Consider the following 20,054-nt stretch of genomic DNA (forward strand, 5'->3'; position numbering starts at 1 on the left):
AAATTAAGATCCAAATAGATTGCGAAGAGCTGGCGAGAGATCTCTGAGCTTCAAGAGTGGTCGAAGAAATGGCTGCTAAGATTCAATGTCACGAAGTGTAAGAGGATGCATTTGGGTCATACCAACAATAAGGAGGTGTATGATATGTCCCAAGAAGATAAAGAAACTGCATTAATAGAGACTGAATGCAAAAAGGATCTGGGTGTGTGTTGAGAATAAACTGAAATTCTCGATCCATCATGAGATGAAGGTGATTCAAGCATCTAAGGTCGTTCAGATATCGTAACGAGCTTCAAGAGTGATGTGCTTCCCCATCTGGTCCCCGAGAAATGCTAGGAACTGTCAGTTGATTGAAAATGACCAAAGGAGGGCCACCAGACTGGTGCGTGCACTTCAGCACCACAGTTAACCAGAGAGATTAGAGAGCCTGCAACTGCTTAGCTTATACTACAGAGGGACAAGGGGTGACCTAATTGAGGTGTATAAACACCTATAAGGGCACTACTCAGCTGAGTGTACATACCTGGAACTGGGGGAACACCTGCCCCAGAAGGGGTCACAGCTCAAGGATGAAGAAGTTACAAGTTCAGATAACCGTGAGGGCAAACTTTTTCGGAGTGAGAATTGTGAACTCTTGGAACAATCTGCCAGAGAGTGTTGTGACAGCACTAAGTGTGAGCTCTTTCAAGACCAGATTTGATCAACACTGGAGCAGGTTCAGATACATTCAGGAGCCAGTGCATGCCCAGTACAGTGACCCTCGTTTAACGAACACCTCGGTTAACATAATTTCGATTAACGAACTGCCTTCCATAAGGATCTTCAATTCGGTTAACGAAAAAAAATTCGGTTAACGAAGTTCTTACGAACCGACCTCAACATGTTTTCGCTTGCACTGACCGGGCAACCAGCTTTAGTATCAGTCCGCCAATACATTAATCGGTTCTAGGGCTTAAATTCCTTACTATTTTAGTAAATATCAAGAAGTTTATACTATTCAATAATTTTAAAAGTTTAATATTCAATTTTTTAGCCATTTTAACAATTATTGAACATAATTGAAGGTAAAGTGACTAGTTTAATGCTCGGCATCCAGCCTCTTAACACAGCAAACAGGAGTTAGTCTCTCTCTGTTTTCACTGGAGGTAACATCTTGCTTGAGACTCTCTTCAACTAAACGCTTTTTTTCTGTGTTTCCAAGCAAATTATTGGTCATTTTGAAATATATTTTACATATTGACAATATATAATGCAGTGCAGTGTTGATTTAAAGAAAATAATCTTGAATTACACCAAGAGAGCTAAAATTTTATGGGTGAAATGGCGCCATGGGGTGACTTCTCTTCCACCCCAATGCCTTCTCTTCTTCCTTCTCCTCCACCCCCATTCTAAATCCCATCATCATCATCATCATCCAGGAGCCTTCTACATACACACCTCAAAGTAAGTGAACTTTTCTACCATTTTTGTTGAATTTAGGAAATTTTCGGTGAGCTGGAACCAATTACCCAAAAACCCATTGAAACAATGGTTTCGGTTAACGAACGACCTTCTGGAACGGATTGAGTTCGTTAACAGAGAGGTCACTGTACTTGCCAACAGTGCGTAACAGAGACGTGACTAACTGCCTAAGTGGCTAACGAGCCGATCAGTGACAAAGAGGATAAAAGTAAAAGTCATGACATATACCCATAGAGCAGGCCCATGAGATAATATCTGAATCCTGTACTTAGATGGCGATATTAACATGCATGATATATAATTGTGCTCTGGGGGAGGAGAAAAAAAGTGTCAAACAGCTTGAGATGTCTTGGTATTCTGTTCAAGAGGAGAGTTTGAAGATTATAATTGTACTGTACTTGCATAATAACCACATGTCAAGCATCTTTGTCACTTACCTTTTTCTCACCTGGAGCACCTCATCTCCTGTATTTACATATGACAGTGAGAGAAACAAGATTTTAAACCATCCTGGACTCCTGACACCCTCACTTAACTCTAATCAGTCTTTGTTCCTTAAATAGGGATGTGGTCTGAAAATTTCACTTTACACACACACACCTACCTTGAAGATGTTCCAGAGGAAAAATCTTCCATCTCAACCAGTGCTGTCTTGAGTCCTCTTGAGACAGAGTCAAGGGCACAGCCAGCACCTGTTGCTCCACCTCCAATGATAAGAACATCAAAAGCCTCAGACCCAAGACTCTTGAGCTGCTGTTCACGGGTCGGCAGTGGTCGTGTTGGTCTGGCATTTAGACTTTCTGCTGCCGCTACTCGAACAAACTGACGCTGTAAACAATGTATATTTTAGTATCATAATTCACATTAATTTTTTCAGCTTTAACCTTTTACTCTCCCATGCACATTGTATTCTGTGATCCAACTGTACATGTACCCAATATGGAAAATGTATTAAACAGCTGAGAAATATAAAGGTAAACACTGGCAGAAACAGGTTTATATCATCATTTAATGTTCTATACCCTGGGGTATAATTACATGTTTAAGCAACATAACTATCATATTTTGTATGTGACACATGTGTATCATCATTTAATTAATTTTCAATGCAAGTTACATCAGTCATAATTCATATCTGACATGTGTATGCCATCATTTCATTAATTTTCTATACCTGGAGGTATATGAGGTTAAGCAGCATTACATAAATTTTCTAAGTTGAAGTTTGATATAGTTATGGAAATAATTTTTATAAACACCATTGACAAGAAAGCTCCCTCACAGACATTGGTGCGTCCAAATTGTCCCAAAATCTTAATAACTCGATTTTTAACTGCTGAATGCATCTTTGATAAAGTAATCTAAAACTTTGCTATGTCATCAAAGATGTAAAAATTCACCCTTGCCTCGTTGTCAGCCTGTAATTCTGATATTTCAAGTGCAAAAGAGCCACACTGTTTTACATCTGTCTTTAACTGAAATTGAACAAAGTTAAAAGACTCAGTAAGCAACTCAGGGAATCTATCATTAAAATTTGCTGCTATTTTCTGTGTGCATCCATGGGAAATAGAGAGCTAACTGAGCTGAGAACAGCTCAAAGGTGGGAGTGTGGAATTTCTGTTGGGAAATGTGTTATCAGGTCAAGCCTGACTTAGACTGACCTGACCTGACACAAGGAGAGTTACTGAGTTGATCCCTTGACCATAACTTATGGTTCCTACTTAACGAGACAGCACCTGTTGGCCACGTCCTTCAGTCCTTGACACCTAGACTAAAAAAAACAAAAACATGGAACTGTTGCCAGACCTAGGTGATTCCAGCACACCATGAGCTGTATGTATCCCCATATGATGCGTCTTGCAATCCCAATTGGAGCCGTGAACCTGTGTTTGGGAACCACTGCTCTAAACTGTATTTCACAAAGACTGCTTGAAAATTGTAAATTTAATAAAATCATTTAAAACTCTTTTCTTATCCCAAGGAGTTTTATTTTTATAATTTTCATCACTTATCAGCTTACTAGCCATTCAGACAGTTGGCCTATCCAATATTAGTACAGGAGGAAACCAAGGAAACCAGACTCTGTGAAACCTGTGATGTTTGATAAGGTCATACTGGATAACACTCTACTCACATGTGTCTAGGCCAAAACGGATTCGAAACCTTGATATATTGGTGAGAGATACGAGTTGTTGAAGGGCTGAAAAAGATTTCCAGAGGCAGATTGCTAGTGAGGTCAAGTCAAACCCAAAGGCTTTTTACCACTATGCAAAGTCAAAATTAAAAATGCGAGTAGGCATATCGGACCTGAAGCTTGCAGATATTAGTCATGCAGGTTCTGACCAGGATAAGGCAGAGGTGTCGAAACAAAAATTTCATCAATGTTCACAAGAGAGGGTGCGAACAATCTTCCGGCATTTAGGGAAAGACGGTTTGACAAAGCTGACCCACATTGTGTTCTCGGACGAGGTTAAAAGAAATAAAATGTCAAGAGTCCCGGTCCAGATATGGTACACCCCAGAGTGTTAAGAGAACTGTGTAATGAGCTTGCAGAGCCCCTAAAGATCCAGTTCTGCAAATGCCTGGATGAGCAAAAGGTCCCCGATGACTGAAAGATGGCTTATGTAATCGTCACTCCACGAATAATTATAGACCAGTGAGCCTGACCAGCATAATGCGTAGAGTACTAGATAGCATCGTAAGAGATGCCATAATGGAACATCTGCTAAGAAAAACATCCATGTAAAGGAATGCCAACACAGTTTTATGCCAGGAAGATCCTGCTTGACACAATTACTCAAGGTACTAAATGCTTGGACTCGAATTCTAGAACAAGGTGGAAATATCGACAATACAGTACTGTATTTACATAGATTTTGCCAAGGCTTTTGATGGCGTACCCCATGAAAGGCTGAGAATTAAACTGGAAGGGGAAGTGTCCTATCGTGGATCGGAGACTTTCTGCATGACCGCAAACAGTGTGTGGTGATTAATGGTACAAAATCGTCATGTGTACATGTGACTAGCAGGGTACCACAGGACAGTGTATTGGGCGCGTTGTTGTTTGTCTGTTTCATTAAAGACATGCCAGAAGCTATACACTCCTTCATACAAATGTTTGTGGATGGTGCCAAGTTATTTATGGAAATTAAGAACCAAACAGAATGTGAAGAGCTGCAGAAAGTTCTCTTAAGAGTTTCAAGAATGGTCGAGGAAATGGCTCCTAAGATTCAATGCCATGAAGTGCAAAAGGATGCACCTGGGTCGCACCAATAGTAAGGAGATATATCACATTTCCCAACAAGACAAAGGGACTGCATTAATTGAGACCGAATGTGAAAAGGACCTGGGTGTATATGTTGACATTGAACTTAAGTTTTCGGGCCATTGTGAGAAGAAGGTGGATCAGGTAACGAAACTAGTAGGTCTTATAAGGTCGTTAAGATACAGTATCTGGATGGTTCTTCGCTCGTTACGATCTTCAAGAGTGAAAGTGCTTCCCCGTCTGGTCCCCGAGGTATCCTAGAGACTGTCAATTGATTGAAAATGTCCAAAGGAAGGCCACCAGACTGGTGCCTTATCCGAAATCCTTGGGGCCAGATGTGTTTCGGATTTCGGAATTTTTCGGATTTCAGAATGGTTACTTTTTCTTTTTTTTTACAGGGTTCAGCCCACCAGGGCACAGGTCACCAACCCACATTGGGGTCTGGGGGGCGAAAACATTATTATTATTATTATTATTATTATTATTATTATTATTATTATTATTATTATTATTATTATTATTATTATTATTATTATTATTATTACTACTATAATAATAATAATACAGTTGGTCCTCATATTACGCGGTTAATGTAACCCGGAGGGTACCGCGGAAAGTGAGAAACGCGTAAAGTGAGAAACGCGTAAAGTGAATAACATAACATATGGGATTAATTGAAATGGAGTCCGGGCCGATCCCCAAACTCCACTTTTTGACGACACACAACTATGTTGTCGTAAAAATATTATCTTAACTTTATGATGGCATGCACACACAATTAATAATTAAGAGAAATATCAATAATATTAGGTTTTTTAACACTTACATTAGTAGAAAAGATGGCTGGGCACACGGGGATGGGCGGTTGGTTCCGAGGCAGAGGGCAGATTATTGGCCCTCACCTGTATCACTTGTATCAATTGTATCACTATCCACCACAGAGGCTTGCAGGGCCTCTTTGTCAAACCCCCCAAAGTTCATATAAGTCCATATCCTCACTATAATTATCACTATCACTGACTTGGGCCGGCTGTAGTGGGTGGCGGGTAAGAACTGGTCATGTTTTGATGACTGGGCGACCTTGTGCGCACCATTTTCGCGCCTCTTACACAACATAGCGGATGGCGGGAGGTTTGGATCCAAAAATGGCGCGGCTTGCCAGTCGCTCTCCGCGTAATGGGGTTCACGACCGCGGGACCGCGTAATATGAGGACCAACTGTATTAATAATAATAATATTAATAATAATAATAATAATAATAATAATAACAATAATAATAATAATAATAATAATACAGTAGGCTCTCGCCAATAACGACTTCCACAATAACGTTTTCGACAATAACGGTAAGTTACAATAGATACCCATTTTCGATAATAACGTCTGGATTCTCTTGAATAACAGAAATTTCGCGGGAAGCGTCTGAGCGCATCAATGATAGCATTTGTTTGCCGCCATGTTGATGACGTAGTTGTCCACTCCGCCTCACTCTCACTGTCACACACGCTCAGTGGAATACAGCGCTGCGCCCAAGTGTGAGATTTTCGCCACTATAACCAGTGGTTGTTAGGGTCGGTGATCAATAATGGCTTCTGCATTTTTGCTCCTGGGGGCTAGGGGAGGTGGTGGAGTGAGTGATTTGCCACCTGAATGACTGGGAACTTTTAAAGATAGGAAATTGAACTGTCCTGAGTCTACAGTGCGAAATATTAAGAGGAACTTAGAGGAGACCAAGAAGAGTATTGTGCTGGCTAAAAATATTTCGGTAGTGATGGAAATGCGAGGCGAGCTATGAATGATAAAGGCGATAGAAACAGGTTGTTAGTGATAACCGCATTTTCTTGTGAAATGGTTAGCTTGTAGAATGAAAGACAGTGCAAGTGTTAGCGGCCCACAGATACGGAACAATCATCACACCAAGCACCTCAAAAACTAAGTGTTATATTACTCAAACTCTTCATTTTGATGATTAATAGCAATTCTTTTTATTTCAGCTAACAAAGAGTGTTAGGAGGGCTTCAAGGGGAAAAATGGGTGAAATTCTTGTGGCAGCGGCACCAATAAACCCATTTTACATGTGGTCCCCGAGATATGCTAGGGACTGTCAGTTGGTTGAAAATGTTCAAAGGAGGGCCACCAAGCTGGTGCCTGCACTTCGGCATCTCAGCTACCCTGCGAGATTGGAGCGCCTGAACTTGCCTAGCTTATACTACAGACGGGCAAGGGGGGACCTAGTTGAGGTTTATAAGCATCTCAGGGGGCACTACTCAGTTGAGTGTCCTTACTTGGAGCTGGCGGACGCTCGCCCCACAAGGGGTCACAGCTCAAGATTGAAGAAGCCGCAAGTCCGGAAAACCGTGAGGGCAAACTTTTTCGGAGTGAGGGTTGTAAACTCTTGGAACAATCTACCAGAGAGTGTTGTGACGGCACCGAGTGTGAGCTCTTTCAGAGAAGACTTGACCAACACTGGAGCGGGTTCAGGTACATTCAGGAGCCGGTGCATGCCCAGTATTTGCCAACAGTGCGTGACAGAGACGTGACCGATCGCCCGGGCGGCTAGCGAGCCGACCTTTTGGTGAAGAATATAAAGGAAAAGAGTCGTGACCGATCGCCAAGCGGCTAACAAGCCGATCAGTGGCGAAGAGGATAAAAGTAAATAACGTTTTTGCTAATAACGGTGTTTTTCAGGCACCTATTAAACGTTATTGGTGAGAGCCTACTGTAATAATAATAATAATAATAATTCATAGGTCTAGGTGGTGTTTCTCAATTTTGATATTTTTTTCATTCTTGTATTTCTTTATTATTATTTTTTATTATTCTTATTTTATTATTATTCTTATTTTATTATTATTCTTATTCTACAATAATTATTATTATTATTGTTATCATTATTATTTTTTTTATTTTTAATTATAAATTGTATTTTCTATGAATTATTTACCTTTATCCTTTTCACCATTGATCGGCTCGTTAGCCGTTATTATTATTATTATTAATACACTTTCGCCCCCAGGCCCATGTGTGGGTCAGTGACCTGTGCCTGGGTGGGCTAATCCCTGTAAAAAAAAAAAAAAATAATAAATAAATGTTTTGTTCCACTAAAAACTTGCTGTTTTCAGAGGTTTTCGGTTTTTGGATAAGGGGTTGTCATCCTGCTATTGACAGTGTATCATTCAAAGATAGATGACAGAAGGAAGAGAGGATTAAAACCAATAGGGAAATGGCACAATGGAGTGAATGATGCATTACAAGTGAGAAGGAATGAAAATCCAAGAAGTAGGAATGTGTTTGACGAGAGGAGTGTCGAGTGATGCTTGGAGAAGGATGTGTAGCTGATAGGTGAAGCACAAGAAGTGCACTTGATTAGTGTGCGGAGTTGAGCCACTGGACGTCTGCTCTGGCCACGGTTATGTTATGTAAACTTTTAATAATAAGTTATAACCACTCAGGCCAGAACTTCCGGTGGCCCAATCGTTCTACATTCACCTTGGGGTCTTGGTGTGGAAGGGGAGTTTTTGAGTTTGTGTTTATTTCTGGCCACCCTGCATTAAGAATGAAAAGGCTTGGAAGTGTGTTAGTGTCTGGTGAGGAACATCTGATTAATTAGGGTCTACGTATGAAGAACTATTTACATTCAGGTCTGGTGGTGAATACTGTACCTTAGTGTGCTGGTCATCATCATAGAGATATGCGGCAGCTACAGCTCCAGCTCCACCAATGCCCACACCCAGCGCAATGATCCGCGCCATACTCCTGGTGCGGGACCCCGCCATCACCCACGCTGTAAGGATACATAAGCATTAATGATAAAACCTTTGGTAAAGTGCTAGATTGCCTGTATTACTTTAGATTTTTAAAAACAGCACAACAAACCATTGATCTTGAAATGTAAGCAAGTTGCTGGTTAATTAGCAAAGGGTCAAATTCAAAATTGCCTCTTGTGAATATCAAGATTCTTTCATGATCTGCTCGGTACTTTTTCAGTCTCTCAAATGCAGTTACTGCAGTATTGTACCCAAAAATGAGTGAGCGTAAAATGGTAACTTGGGTTTAAAATCATGGAGCGTTTCATCTAAATAGTGAGGATTTGAAGGCAAATGGCCCATAAAAATAATATAGGCCCACTAAAGATTTAGGATGAAGAACGTAATTAATTCATTGATTTTGGGCTGATAAAAGATGTTCCCTAAATCAGCATAAGACTACTGTACATTTATTTACCACACACTGGTGATTACTTAAAATAATTGGGGATTCACGCTCGCGCGCAGCCTTGAGCAATCTTGGAATGGTACAACAATACAATATGTACCACGGATCATCTCAGACCTTGAAAGATGACGCAATACTGTTATTGGTAACTGTATGAGTAAAATTTGTTAATACTGTTTAAGGGCCTGAACTTATGCACCCATATATACTTTTAAATTTTTTTCATATTATTAATTTTGCTTCCTGGTAGCGTACTAATATCAACATGTAAAGAGCATATTAAATATCACGAGGAAAAAATGCCGGAAATATCCAGAATTTACACAAGAAAATTTATCATGCTTTTATATTAAATTTCATTTGAAATGAATGCAGTATACAGAAGTTATGCGTCTTCAATATAATGAATCACTTCCGTTAAAGTTACACGTCAAACATACTTTAGTCCTTCCGCGGAATTTCACTTAATCTTGTCATGCGATATTACCTTCATGTCTTATTGCTGATAAGCAGGCACTCTTCAAACTTAAACCTGTAAGAGTAAAATTAAATTTTCCACCCAATCACTATACAGTTATGGTATCGACCCCAAATCCATATTTTATTTCCTTACCCAAAAAACCTCGTTTAAAGATCTTTCACTCACTACGAGACACCGGTGTTGCGTCATCGGAGCACGATACAACAAAAAACACACACCTACTGTACGGTCTCGCTGGTGTCGCCAACAACACACATTCCGGTCTACGTAGAAGTATTGCTGTGCTCTTAATAAATATTACACACACAAAGAAACGTATTTCATTCACTAAGACTCCCCAAGAGAGTTTATCAACCAACTCTGGACTCAGCCGGATACTAACAAAAACTGTTGCCACACACCCGCCTTCACCATCATACCTAGCGAGAATTGCTAAAGAGGTAGAGTTGCCAAATACTTGCTTTGTTCAACCATTATGCTGTAAACAAGGTCAAATCTGAGCTTTATTAATGTCTTTCATTTTGTAAAACAATAAATCCCTTTTCAATGAATTCACCAAACACGGGCGAATAATAATGTTAATAATAATAACAGACAGGTTCCAATGCCGCTTATCCACCGAAAATGCTGAGACCAGTAGAGCATACACAAACACACACACGCGTCCACCCCCGGGATGGAACACCCTCACGTGACCTTAGGGGTAAGATTAGGCCAGGTTATATGAGGTCAGGTCGTTAGATGCTAAGTCAGGTTAGCATTTTCCTCTGCATATATGAATTTCAATAATATTTTGTAAATCTTAAATATCAGTTATTGTCTATACTCTATAGTATAGACAATAACTTGCATGGCGATTTTAATGTCTATCAATCTATCTATCTACAAACCCAGTAGATCCTGGGTTCACACAGAGACTTAACTTCAATTTCTATATGAACAAAACGAATTAAAAAAAAACATGAACCCTGAAGTGACAAGTGATACCGAACCACCGAACCCTCGAACCCCAAGAGTTAACGAAGCAGTTTTTTTTAATGGGGATTAGCCCACCTAGACACAGCTCACTGACCCACATCGGGGCCTGGCTGGGGGGCGATGATAATAATGATGATAATAATGATAATAATAATAATAATAATAATAATAATAATAATAATAATAATAAATAAATTTTATAATAAAAAATACAAATTTGAAAATAAACCCCTAAAATAATAAAGATAACTAATAATAGTAATAATAATAATAATGCACCTAAATTTATTTAGTAATTTGTGATACTAATATTAATTATACTTATTATCCACATACAAGAAACTGCACATACAGTAAATATGCCCAGGCTTAAAATGTTAGTGTTGTAAATTGTAATGTATAATCACCAATATCTCCCAAATAAATGGGTTATTGTAATATAGTTTCATATACTGACAATAATAGCTAAAAACAATAAATATAAAATAAAGCATAATAAAAATCAGGTGTAACTCGTGCTAAATACGAATATTAACTTTAAATACTGTTTGTCTCTATTTTTCAAATACTATTGTTTTAGAATCCTTGGTTCAGTCAAGGTCTTCCCACCTGTGTGTGGGTGGATCTATGTACACGAGCAGTCGCATTTTGGGCCAGGTGTGGGTAGACTGGTTCGGTCAAAAAGTCTGAGATACAACGTAATTACTGCACAAGACGTCATTACCAACTTCTCAGGAGTTGCCTTATCATATACTGTATTAGTTTTTATATAAATAAAGAATAAATCCTTATAAATAGGATATAACGAAGATAAAAATTAATATATTTATTTAGTTTTAATAAGGAGGAGTAAGATTCTCTTTTACTTTGAGAACTTGGAGCTTTAAAGAAATTGATTTTTTGGGGCTATGTAGGAATTCCGACATTATTTTGTTGTGTCGTGAAAAGAACATAATATTAACTCACCTTCTGCCATAGTGCACTTGTATTTTAATAAAAATAAATAAATTAACTCTAATTGTAAAAAATATAGTTAAATCCAGAGAAACTTTCATAGGAATTAACGTTTAACAAAATCGACAAGAAAAAAAATCCATAGCTGTCAGCGTAGACCTTAACCTAAACATACACGGTCACTTTTTCCCCCCTGGACGGCTATGGTAGATAATTATAAGTATGGTAGACGGATGGCGTTACGGAAATGGATGACGGTACGGTAAGTGGTTAACGGTACGGTAAGTGGTTAAGGTATGATAGATGGTTGACGATTGTTTCAGAGTCTCATATCTTTTCATATGTTTCCTCTATTTACACATCTGCCTTAAGTCTTTACACATGTCTTATCTTTATACTTGTGTTGTGTATTTACACAGTTGTCTTGTGTCTTTATACATGAGCATCTATTTTATATATATATATATATATATATATATATATATATATATATATATATATATATATATATATATATTTATATATAATCAAACATAAACAAACAAACTCGGTCATATTCATATTCATGCACACCCTTAACCTTGGGGTGTCGCTGTACTTGGCACACTGTCTCTCGACGTGCTCTGTCAACCACAACACACCAATGTCTCCAAAACTCTCTCCATCATAAGTCATAGCATGTACAGCCGGATGACGAGTATCACTGTGTTAGTGTCTGACCGCATGGTCTTGTGACCAAGCTTGTCGCCCCCTGGGGTGTAATAAATTATTTAAATAATAACCAAGCATGATAATGAATAACCTCAGCGCCATCTTACTGCCACACTTCAATCATTTCGGACGCCTTTTTTACTTCTCTACGTAAAAGGGAAACTTTATGTAAGAACTTTCGGGAAAGATATTTTTGTCTTTTCCGCTCTTACGCATCTCGAATTTAATTCTTGAGACACCCTAAAATTCAATGCTTCGCGAAAGATTTAAATACAGTACTGCATAGACTCTGAACCCGGATTTGGACCCAAAGTTGCTTATTTACACCACAGGTTAAGTTAGCTTATGTTAGGGTGGGGAAGATTAAAAAAAAAGCTTAAGTTAAGTAAAATTAGACTTGGTTAAGCTTGATCAATCGTAGGTTTGGTTAGTGGTAGGTTATGTAAGTTTAAATTAGAGTAGACTAAGTTAAGATTATGAAAGGGGTAGGTGTGGTTCAGTTAGGGCTGGTTCAATTAAGTAAGGCGAGTGTAGCTCTAAGTTAGGTTATGTTTAAGGTACGGCAGACGGCCGAGTGGAAATAGCAATCTCTTGACCTACCGTCAGCCAGTTCGAGTTCCACGTTCGGCCCAGTCGACTTAGCTGCAGAATAGGTGATAACTTTACAGTTAGGGAGGTGCTAAGCATTACAGGCCACACAACATCTATGCACTGTATAACGAAAGATTTGCCCTCAGTGTACAGTGTTCACATAGCATGGGCTTATAGGGCCCATGCACTTTCACTTTTCAGGGTTAAGTTGAGTTTCATTTAGAGAAGGTTAAGCTAGATACCCGGGCGCTTTATGATTCACTTTACATAGGAATTAGCCAAGGTACAGTGGAACAGCCTATAAACAGGTAACACGCATTTTCATCACCAGTATTAAATGCTGTCACAAGATCTCACCAGAACCTAATATTCGCGCGCAAGGGCAAGACAAACCCGTTTTTTCTTGTTTATCACTGAAAAACACTTTTTTTTTTAAACAGAACAAGTTCCAATGTCATACAAAAATCTAAAAAATATAATCGAATTCCGAATAATGTAATAATAAACCGGTGAAGGGTGTACAGTATCTACCAACTGGGGACTCGCTTTAACGTTATTCAACATAGTTTATTTGTTGCCACCACCATGACCTCAAAATCGGGACTCACTGATTCCCTTAACTGTGATCTAGAACTAAACCAGACTTTTCCGACTGAGCAACGAATGTGATTAAAATTGGTAATGTCAGTAGTTTGGTTGCATAAGGCGTCTGTAAGGTCAGATTTAAGTTAGGAGTTGGTTTGGTTAAGTTATGTCAAGGGTAAGTTAGGTTTTGGGTTAAGTACGTTAGGCTGCTAAGTTAGGTTAGGCTAGGCGCAAACACATACGTTCCTCATCCGTATTGTTTCAAGTTCTGGCAAGAATTTCATGTCACAATACCTCGGAAAAAATAGGCACTGAAATGCACAGTAAATATCGAAACATTCACAAAAACATGTTCTCTTAGTCCAGAGCAAAGGAGGAGTGTACCGTATACTGTGTACGCCCGCGAGCACATGGCGTCGCACACCCCACTAAAAAAAAAAAAAAATCACCTTGAAACCCAGGTATTGAGTCACACTGACACTTACCTCCCTCACACACACACCATGTCTTAACCAGACACATCGTACAACACGAATTACACGATACAAATAAATTATCCATCTTTCCAGAAATAATTCACTATTATTTTTTTAATACTGTACAACAAAATAAAAGCCACAAATTCAATATTCTTTCTTCAGAACATAATATAAATTAATGTTGTATTACAGCTCAACTACTTAATCTTTTCTTCGTTGTATTATAACACAAGTACAGTTGGGGACTTTTCCGACTGGTACATTTCCCATTAAAATTTAATAAAGGCAAATGGTCACTGGTCAGGTACTCAGTTTGTCGATGAACGTTAGCAACACAGACACACGCACCTCCCCTGGGGTATACACACTATACCAGTGGTTCTTAACCTTTTTTGAGTCACGGACCCCTTTGAGAATCTGGTGAAAGCTATGGACCCCCTCCCTAGAAAAATGCACATAAGCACAACTTTGCATGCAATGAATATACTTTATTTTATTGAAAATTCATTGCCTCATACAGTGTATGACATACACAAAGTATGAATAAAGTAAACATTCTAGAAGTCAAAACCTGACGACGATGACGATTATATGTTACCTGACCGTGTACAGCAGCATCCCACGCCACCCTACAGATTTACTGGTTTTCTTCAGTAACCAAAAATACATACATAACATCTGGTATATATTGACAAAAATAGAACAACTTAATATAAAAATATAGTGAATATAAATGTTAAATTTTTATCTGACCTTCACGGAGCACCTGAAGCCCATCCATGGACCCCAGGTTAAGAACCCCTGCACTATACCCTTTCCATGCAAGCACGCCCCTCGTCTATAGCTACAAATAGCTGATTGGTTCCCCTGAGCGTGTAGTGGACGTCTCCCCTACAACTGCGTATCGCATTCCGACGCGCTGCCGTATCCTAGCTACCAAGCGAGAGCTGACACCAGATGGTACGGTAGCCTAGCAACGAAACTATTCACCGGCGACTTTCTGGGTTTTCCCAACATGATTCATAGAGGACTGGCGGCTGCTGCTGGGTATATAAGCTCTGTCTCTCCATTGAGATTCATTCTGCCCATCTTCCTGAACAAGCAACACCTCCTCCAGCAAGCTCCACGCTGTCAGCATTCATTCAACCAGGAGGCCAGCAACAGGCAACATCTTCTCTAACGAAGCTCCTGCACATCTACCTCCTTCAACACGCTACTCACCGAACGTCTCTACTGAGCAGCTCCTCACCACACGGCATCTCCAGCACCAGACTGTCTATCATATAACTTATATTATATAAGAAAACCACATTAGAGTTTCCTTCCATCCTGAGTGCTAGACAACATTAATATCTCGATACCCCTACAAGCGTTTTACCTCCCCCTGGACCACGGGCATAAGTGCTTATTCATATCGTTCAGATATTTAACATTACTTTAGATAATAGCAATTGTGAACACATTTAGTTTGAAATTTCTATGAACCAATCAGTTATTAGTATAGAATAGGGGCGTGGCTTACGGGCCAGGTTAGCGTGGAAATATTATAGTCACCCAAACCTAAGACACAGCCAGCGGTCCGACTAATTACACAAATGTACCCAAATGTAGCAAAATGTAGCCGCAATGAAGTCAAATGATGGTCGTACAAGCGTAAATCGGGCTGTGAATCACTTCTCGATTATTATTTGGTGTCAGTCACAAAAAATTGGTAAACTTAATTTAATCTGAGTTAATAGATGGCGTGCATGTACTGAGGGAGCGAGTAATTACCCAAATGTAGCAAAATGTAGCCGCAATGAAGTCAAATGATGGTCGTACAAGCGTAAATCGGGCTGTGAATCACTTCTCGATTATTATTTGGTGTCAGTCACAAAAAATTGGTAAACTTAATTTAATCTGAGTTGTGTTAGGTTAGGTACATGCACTCGATCTATTAACTCAGATTAAATTAAGTTGAACAATTTTTTGTGACTTCGTGACACCAAATACCAGTCGAGAAGTGATTGGCAGTCCGATTTATTCATGTAGGACCATTATTTGACTTCTTTGCAGCTACATTTGGGTACATTTGGGTAATTATTCGGACCCGCCAGCCAGGGCTCAGGGCGGAGGACTCACGGCCATATGTTAAAAGTGAATTGTGTGTCCCCAAAATCTTCTCAATACGAAAATCTTACGTATAATGTGTTTTTTTTATTACAAAATTGGTAATAAACAAAAATGGATCAGGAACCACACCGGCTCGCACAAACACCAGAACGTAACTACCTGTAGCACAATACCACCCTAATGTGCGGTAACACATTCTAAGCATAATTTGTTTTGCCCTACATACATAACCTTGCTTAATACGGTACGGTACGGAGTCATTAGTTATGAGGTGAAAGAAGATTATTAGAGGTTGAAGAAAAAGTGGTGAAACTGAAATACAGTAGGAGTAGAAAGAATCTGGGCTCAACCAGATCGCTTCATCTTTCCTATTGGTGTTTTATCTTTGTTCTGCTCCCTTGGGTCGTCAGACCTTTGTATTAATATTGGTTTATTTATATAGTGCTGCTTATTGTTATTATTATTAGTTTATATATATATACAGTATATATACTGCGACGGAGTTAGTGAGCCCGCCCAGGTCCCTGTGTGGCTGGGTCTTAATAACATAAAAGGAAGCGAACTATAGCTGGTGATTTACTCCTTAAACTTCCACTTCCATCACCAAAATCTTTTCTAAATGTCCTAACAATCCACGACCATAGTCGTTATACTGTAAATTTAAAGTCATAGCCATACGAGATTTCACAAACAAGACAACCAAAGTTAGTACATGGTGTCATCGAGCTGCTGCTTTGCCTCAAACATGCCTGAGGGCTGAGTAGTGATCAAACATGCCTGAGGGCTGAGTAGTGATCAAACATGCCTGAGGGCTGAGTAGTGATCAAACATGCCTGAGGGCTGAGTAGTGACCAACCCTTCGGGATAAAATATGAAAGGAGGCAGACGAGCCATGACAAGCTTACGTGTATTTTCTTACAGAATCAGCTTTTTTACACCTGTTTGGCTTACATGTTTCCTTCATTTTCGTCATACCTTAAAGATTTGTATTTATTAAACTGACATCTTCACTCATGCCTGTTGACTAACTTAGAGGACTAGGTTTCACAATTGAAACACTCGAACTCATCCTATGAATAAGATAAGTATAATAAGCTCCACAAACCTGATAAAATTTAAGGCTCATAAATATTTTATTAAGAATATTTTTCAGCGTATTAGAGGAAAAAATAAATTCTCAATGACAACTAACGCATCCCAAAGAATTTTAACTCCTGTAGAACATAACTCTAGCATAGCAGCAAACAAATTTTGTTTAGTAATAAAACAAATAAGTTATATGAAGATGAGACAATACCGGCTGTGGATATTACACACCAAAGGTCCACAACCCTGACAATAATGATAGTAATCATCATCTTGACACACACACACACACACACACTGCCTAATAGCAATAACTTCTGTGTATTTTTTAACTTCTGACTGGCCATAGACATTCAAGAGATCATCATACGAATTGTTTCATAGAAAATCAAACCAAGTCAAACCTTACCTAACTTTACCTTAACCTTACCTAACTTACTTTAGGTATAACTTGGTTATCAATTTCAATTGTTTATTCCTTCTTGGTTATCTTATGACGGTGTGCAGAACCTTTAATAAAACCGTAAATTTATCATATATGAATTAATTTCTATTATATGGTAGCAATAACAAAAAAAAAATGTTATCCCTAATTGGCACAAACTGTCAGTTGCTTTTTAAAGCTTAATCGGTGAAAAATCATCAACAACTTACCTATTTCACAACAAGTAACTCCTCCACAGTAATAAGTGAGATGAAAGTTTCCAGGAAAAATACCACAGATTAGGAAAAGATCTTTCCTACGTTATTACTCGCTGTTTACACTACACCAACAAACACACGGTACGTCACCACGGCCAAGGGTTAGGACTGTTTTTAGTCCTTGACAGCAACTACCATTTTGTACACCACGATACCAATACATCAAACAGCAGCACAATAGACGATGGATATCACCTGTGAAAGCCAAGAGACTGACTAAGTCTATTCACTAGCTGGTAGCTGCGAGATGTTAGCGGCCAGCCTGCCTCAGTTACCACACACCGCGATTGTTCTCATTTCACCTTTTTTAAGTCACGAAAACGTTACAATAATCGGAACAAGAATGTGTTGGAGTTTGAGAACAAATTCCTTTTTTATTTATTGGTATTTCAACTGTAAAGTTAACACTTTCCGATATATATATATATATATATATATATATATATATATATATATATATATATATATATATATATATATATATATATATATATAATAACCACAAGGAAAGAAGAAAACACGAAGTTCCCAAGCGCTTTCGTGTAATTCACATCTTCAGGGGTGAGTACAGACTAGAGAGAGTAATACAAATCAAGGTGTATATATACAGAGGAGGGTGGAGATTCAGGTATATATACGCAGCAGTTTATGTACTCTCTGACACTGAATTTCACCTACAATTGATTTACTTACATATATATATATATATATATATATATATATATATATATATATATATATATATATATATATATATATATATAATATGTATTTAAATAGAGTAGCTACAATGTTTAAATAAACTATTGACATAATAATATGTTAGCTGCCAGTGGCAGCTGTTGTCAACAAACAACAGATAACAGTATCCTGTGACAGAGGATGTTATCTGTTCCCTTCTACATGAAGGGTATTCTTGGGGTAACAACTATTTGAGGGACTTACCATACAAAGTAATAGTCACGTATCACAATATCATGACTTTAAATGATTCTTTTACATTACAACTTGAAATTTTGATAAATATCCAGAAACCGTCACTTGGTGTTTATATACAGTATATATATATATATATATATATATATATATATATATATATATATATATATATATATATATATATACCATTACAGTCCATATATAACAGGCCGACTTTGAACATATAATCAACGACCTCCCTTAGCCAGCCAGGAATCGAACCCTCGACCCAGTAGGTCGAGGGTTTGATCCTAACTTTAATATATATATATATATATATATATATATATATATATATATATACATATATATATATATATATATATATATATATATATATATTATACATATGTATTATACTGGAAAAATCAATGTAAACAATAATCATGGCTTCCTGCCTGGATGGTTTGAGATTATATGATAAATAACATTACCTAAATCAAGGTAAATATCAGGAAAAATATGCAGGTCAGCCCAGTCGCTATGCATTGGCACCCCTACTATCTAGTGGCCGAAGATTGAATCATTTGACTGCAGCGAGTTCTGATTTAACCCCTCTGATTTTCCAATCCTATACAGAGTAAACAATGCAGGAATAATAGCATGTCGTTCTGTTAGGCTATGGATACCATTTTCCAACCAGGGTCCCTGGTGCGCCCCTCCCCAAAAAAGCAGGGCCCCAGGTGCCCCCCCACCTCCTTAATCAGGTCCTGGGCACAGTGGGTTGGCAGCGAAACAATTCACGTGATCCCTCGCTAGCGGCCTGCCAACAACCCGTAACATGCCTCGATACAGACACTCAGGTCCTCCCTACACACTACCAAATGTTTCATTCTTTCAATGATGTATATTAAAAAAAAAGTAAAAGACTGAATTTACCATAAGTAGTGTAATGTATCTCCCTTTCAGTGAGTCGTAAGCAGGGATGACCCGAAGTGGTTGTGATTAGACGGGGGGGGGGGAATTTTTTTTTGCCAAATCACCACTCAGCCTATCAAATTTGACCATCTAATGAGGATTAGAAGAAAAATGACCACGCAAACTAAAAAAAAATCTTTATTGAATGTTTAATTATTAAACAGCATAGAAATTTGAAGAAAATAAGTAAATACTTTTCATTTACTGCTTGGATAAAATCAGCAGCATTAACCTATTCATAGAAATTAAACTTAAATTTTATTTCTCCTAGTTTTCTTAAGCTTCCATTTATATGCAATCTTTTGAAGATCTAACCGATCAGTTATGCAATTTTCACAGCTAGGAGCATAAGATTATGCAACCGTTTTTATGAGGTTCTGTTTCACAGGGATGTTTTCAAAAGCTTAAGCCTGCTAAAAGACCTTTCACTTTTACATACTGAAGGTGCTGCTGTCAAGAATTGCCAGAAAACTTTTGCCACGCGAGGAAATAAATGATACTTTCTATGAGCATTCAGTGCACATTCTGCAGCTGAGCG

At 38.3% G+C, this 20,054-nt stretch overlaps 1 protein-coding gene across 4 annotated transcripts in view; it reads right to left on the reverse strand.

Annotated features, from left to right (window-relative positions):
• The window catches only part of LOC121875640 (glycerol-3-phosphate dehydrogenase, mitochondrial-like), a 43,230-nt gene that overhangs the window by 14,774 nt on the left and 8,402 nt on the right, over nucleotides 1–20,054 (reverse strand). For 2 of the 4 annotated variants that reach the window (XM_042380252.1, XM_042380253.1), the window contains exons 2-3: nucleotides 8,389–8,510; nucleotides 2,066–2,289 (exon numbers count right to left, since the gene is read on the reverse strand). In XM_042380252.1, the coding sequence (XP_042236186.1) occupies nucleotides 2,066–2,289; nucleotides 8,389–8,502 (338 nt within the window). In that variant the 5' untranslated portion in view covers nucleotides 8,503–8,510. Of the gene's footprint in view, nucleotides 1–2,065; nucleotides 2,290–8,388; nucleotides 8,511–9,640; nucleotides 9,808–17,572; nucleotides 17,828–20,054 lie in introns of those variants that run through there. The other 2 variants (XM_042380255.1, XM_042380254.1) reach the window with 2 other exon arrangements.

The sequence above is a fragment of the Homarus americanus genome, unplaced genomic scaffold (genome assembly GCF_018991925.1).
Source record: "Homarus americanus isolate GMGI-L3 unplaced genomic scaffold, GMGI_Hamer_2.0 scaffold22250, whole genome shotgun sequence".
NCBI lineage: Eukaryota > Metazoa > Arthropoda > Malacostraca > Decapoda > Nephropidae > Homarus > Homarus americanus.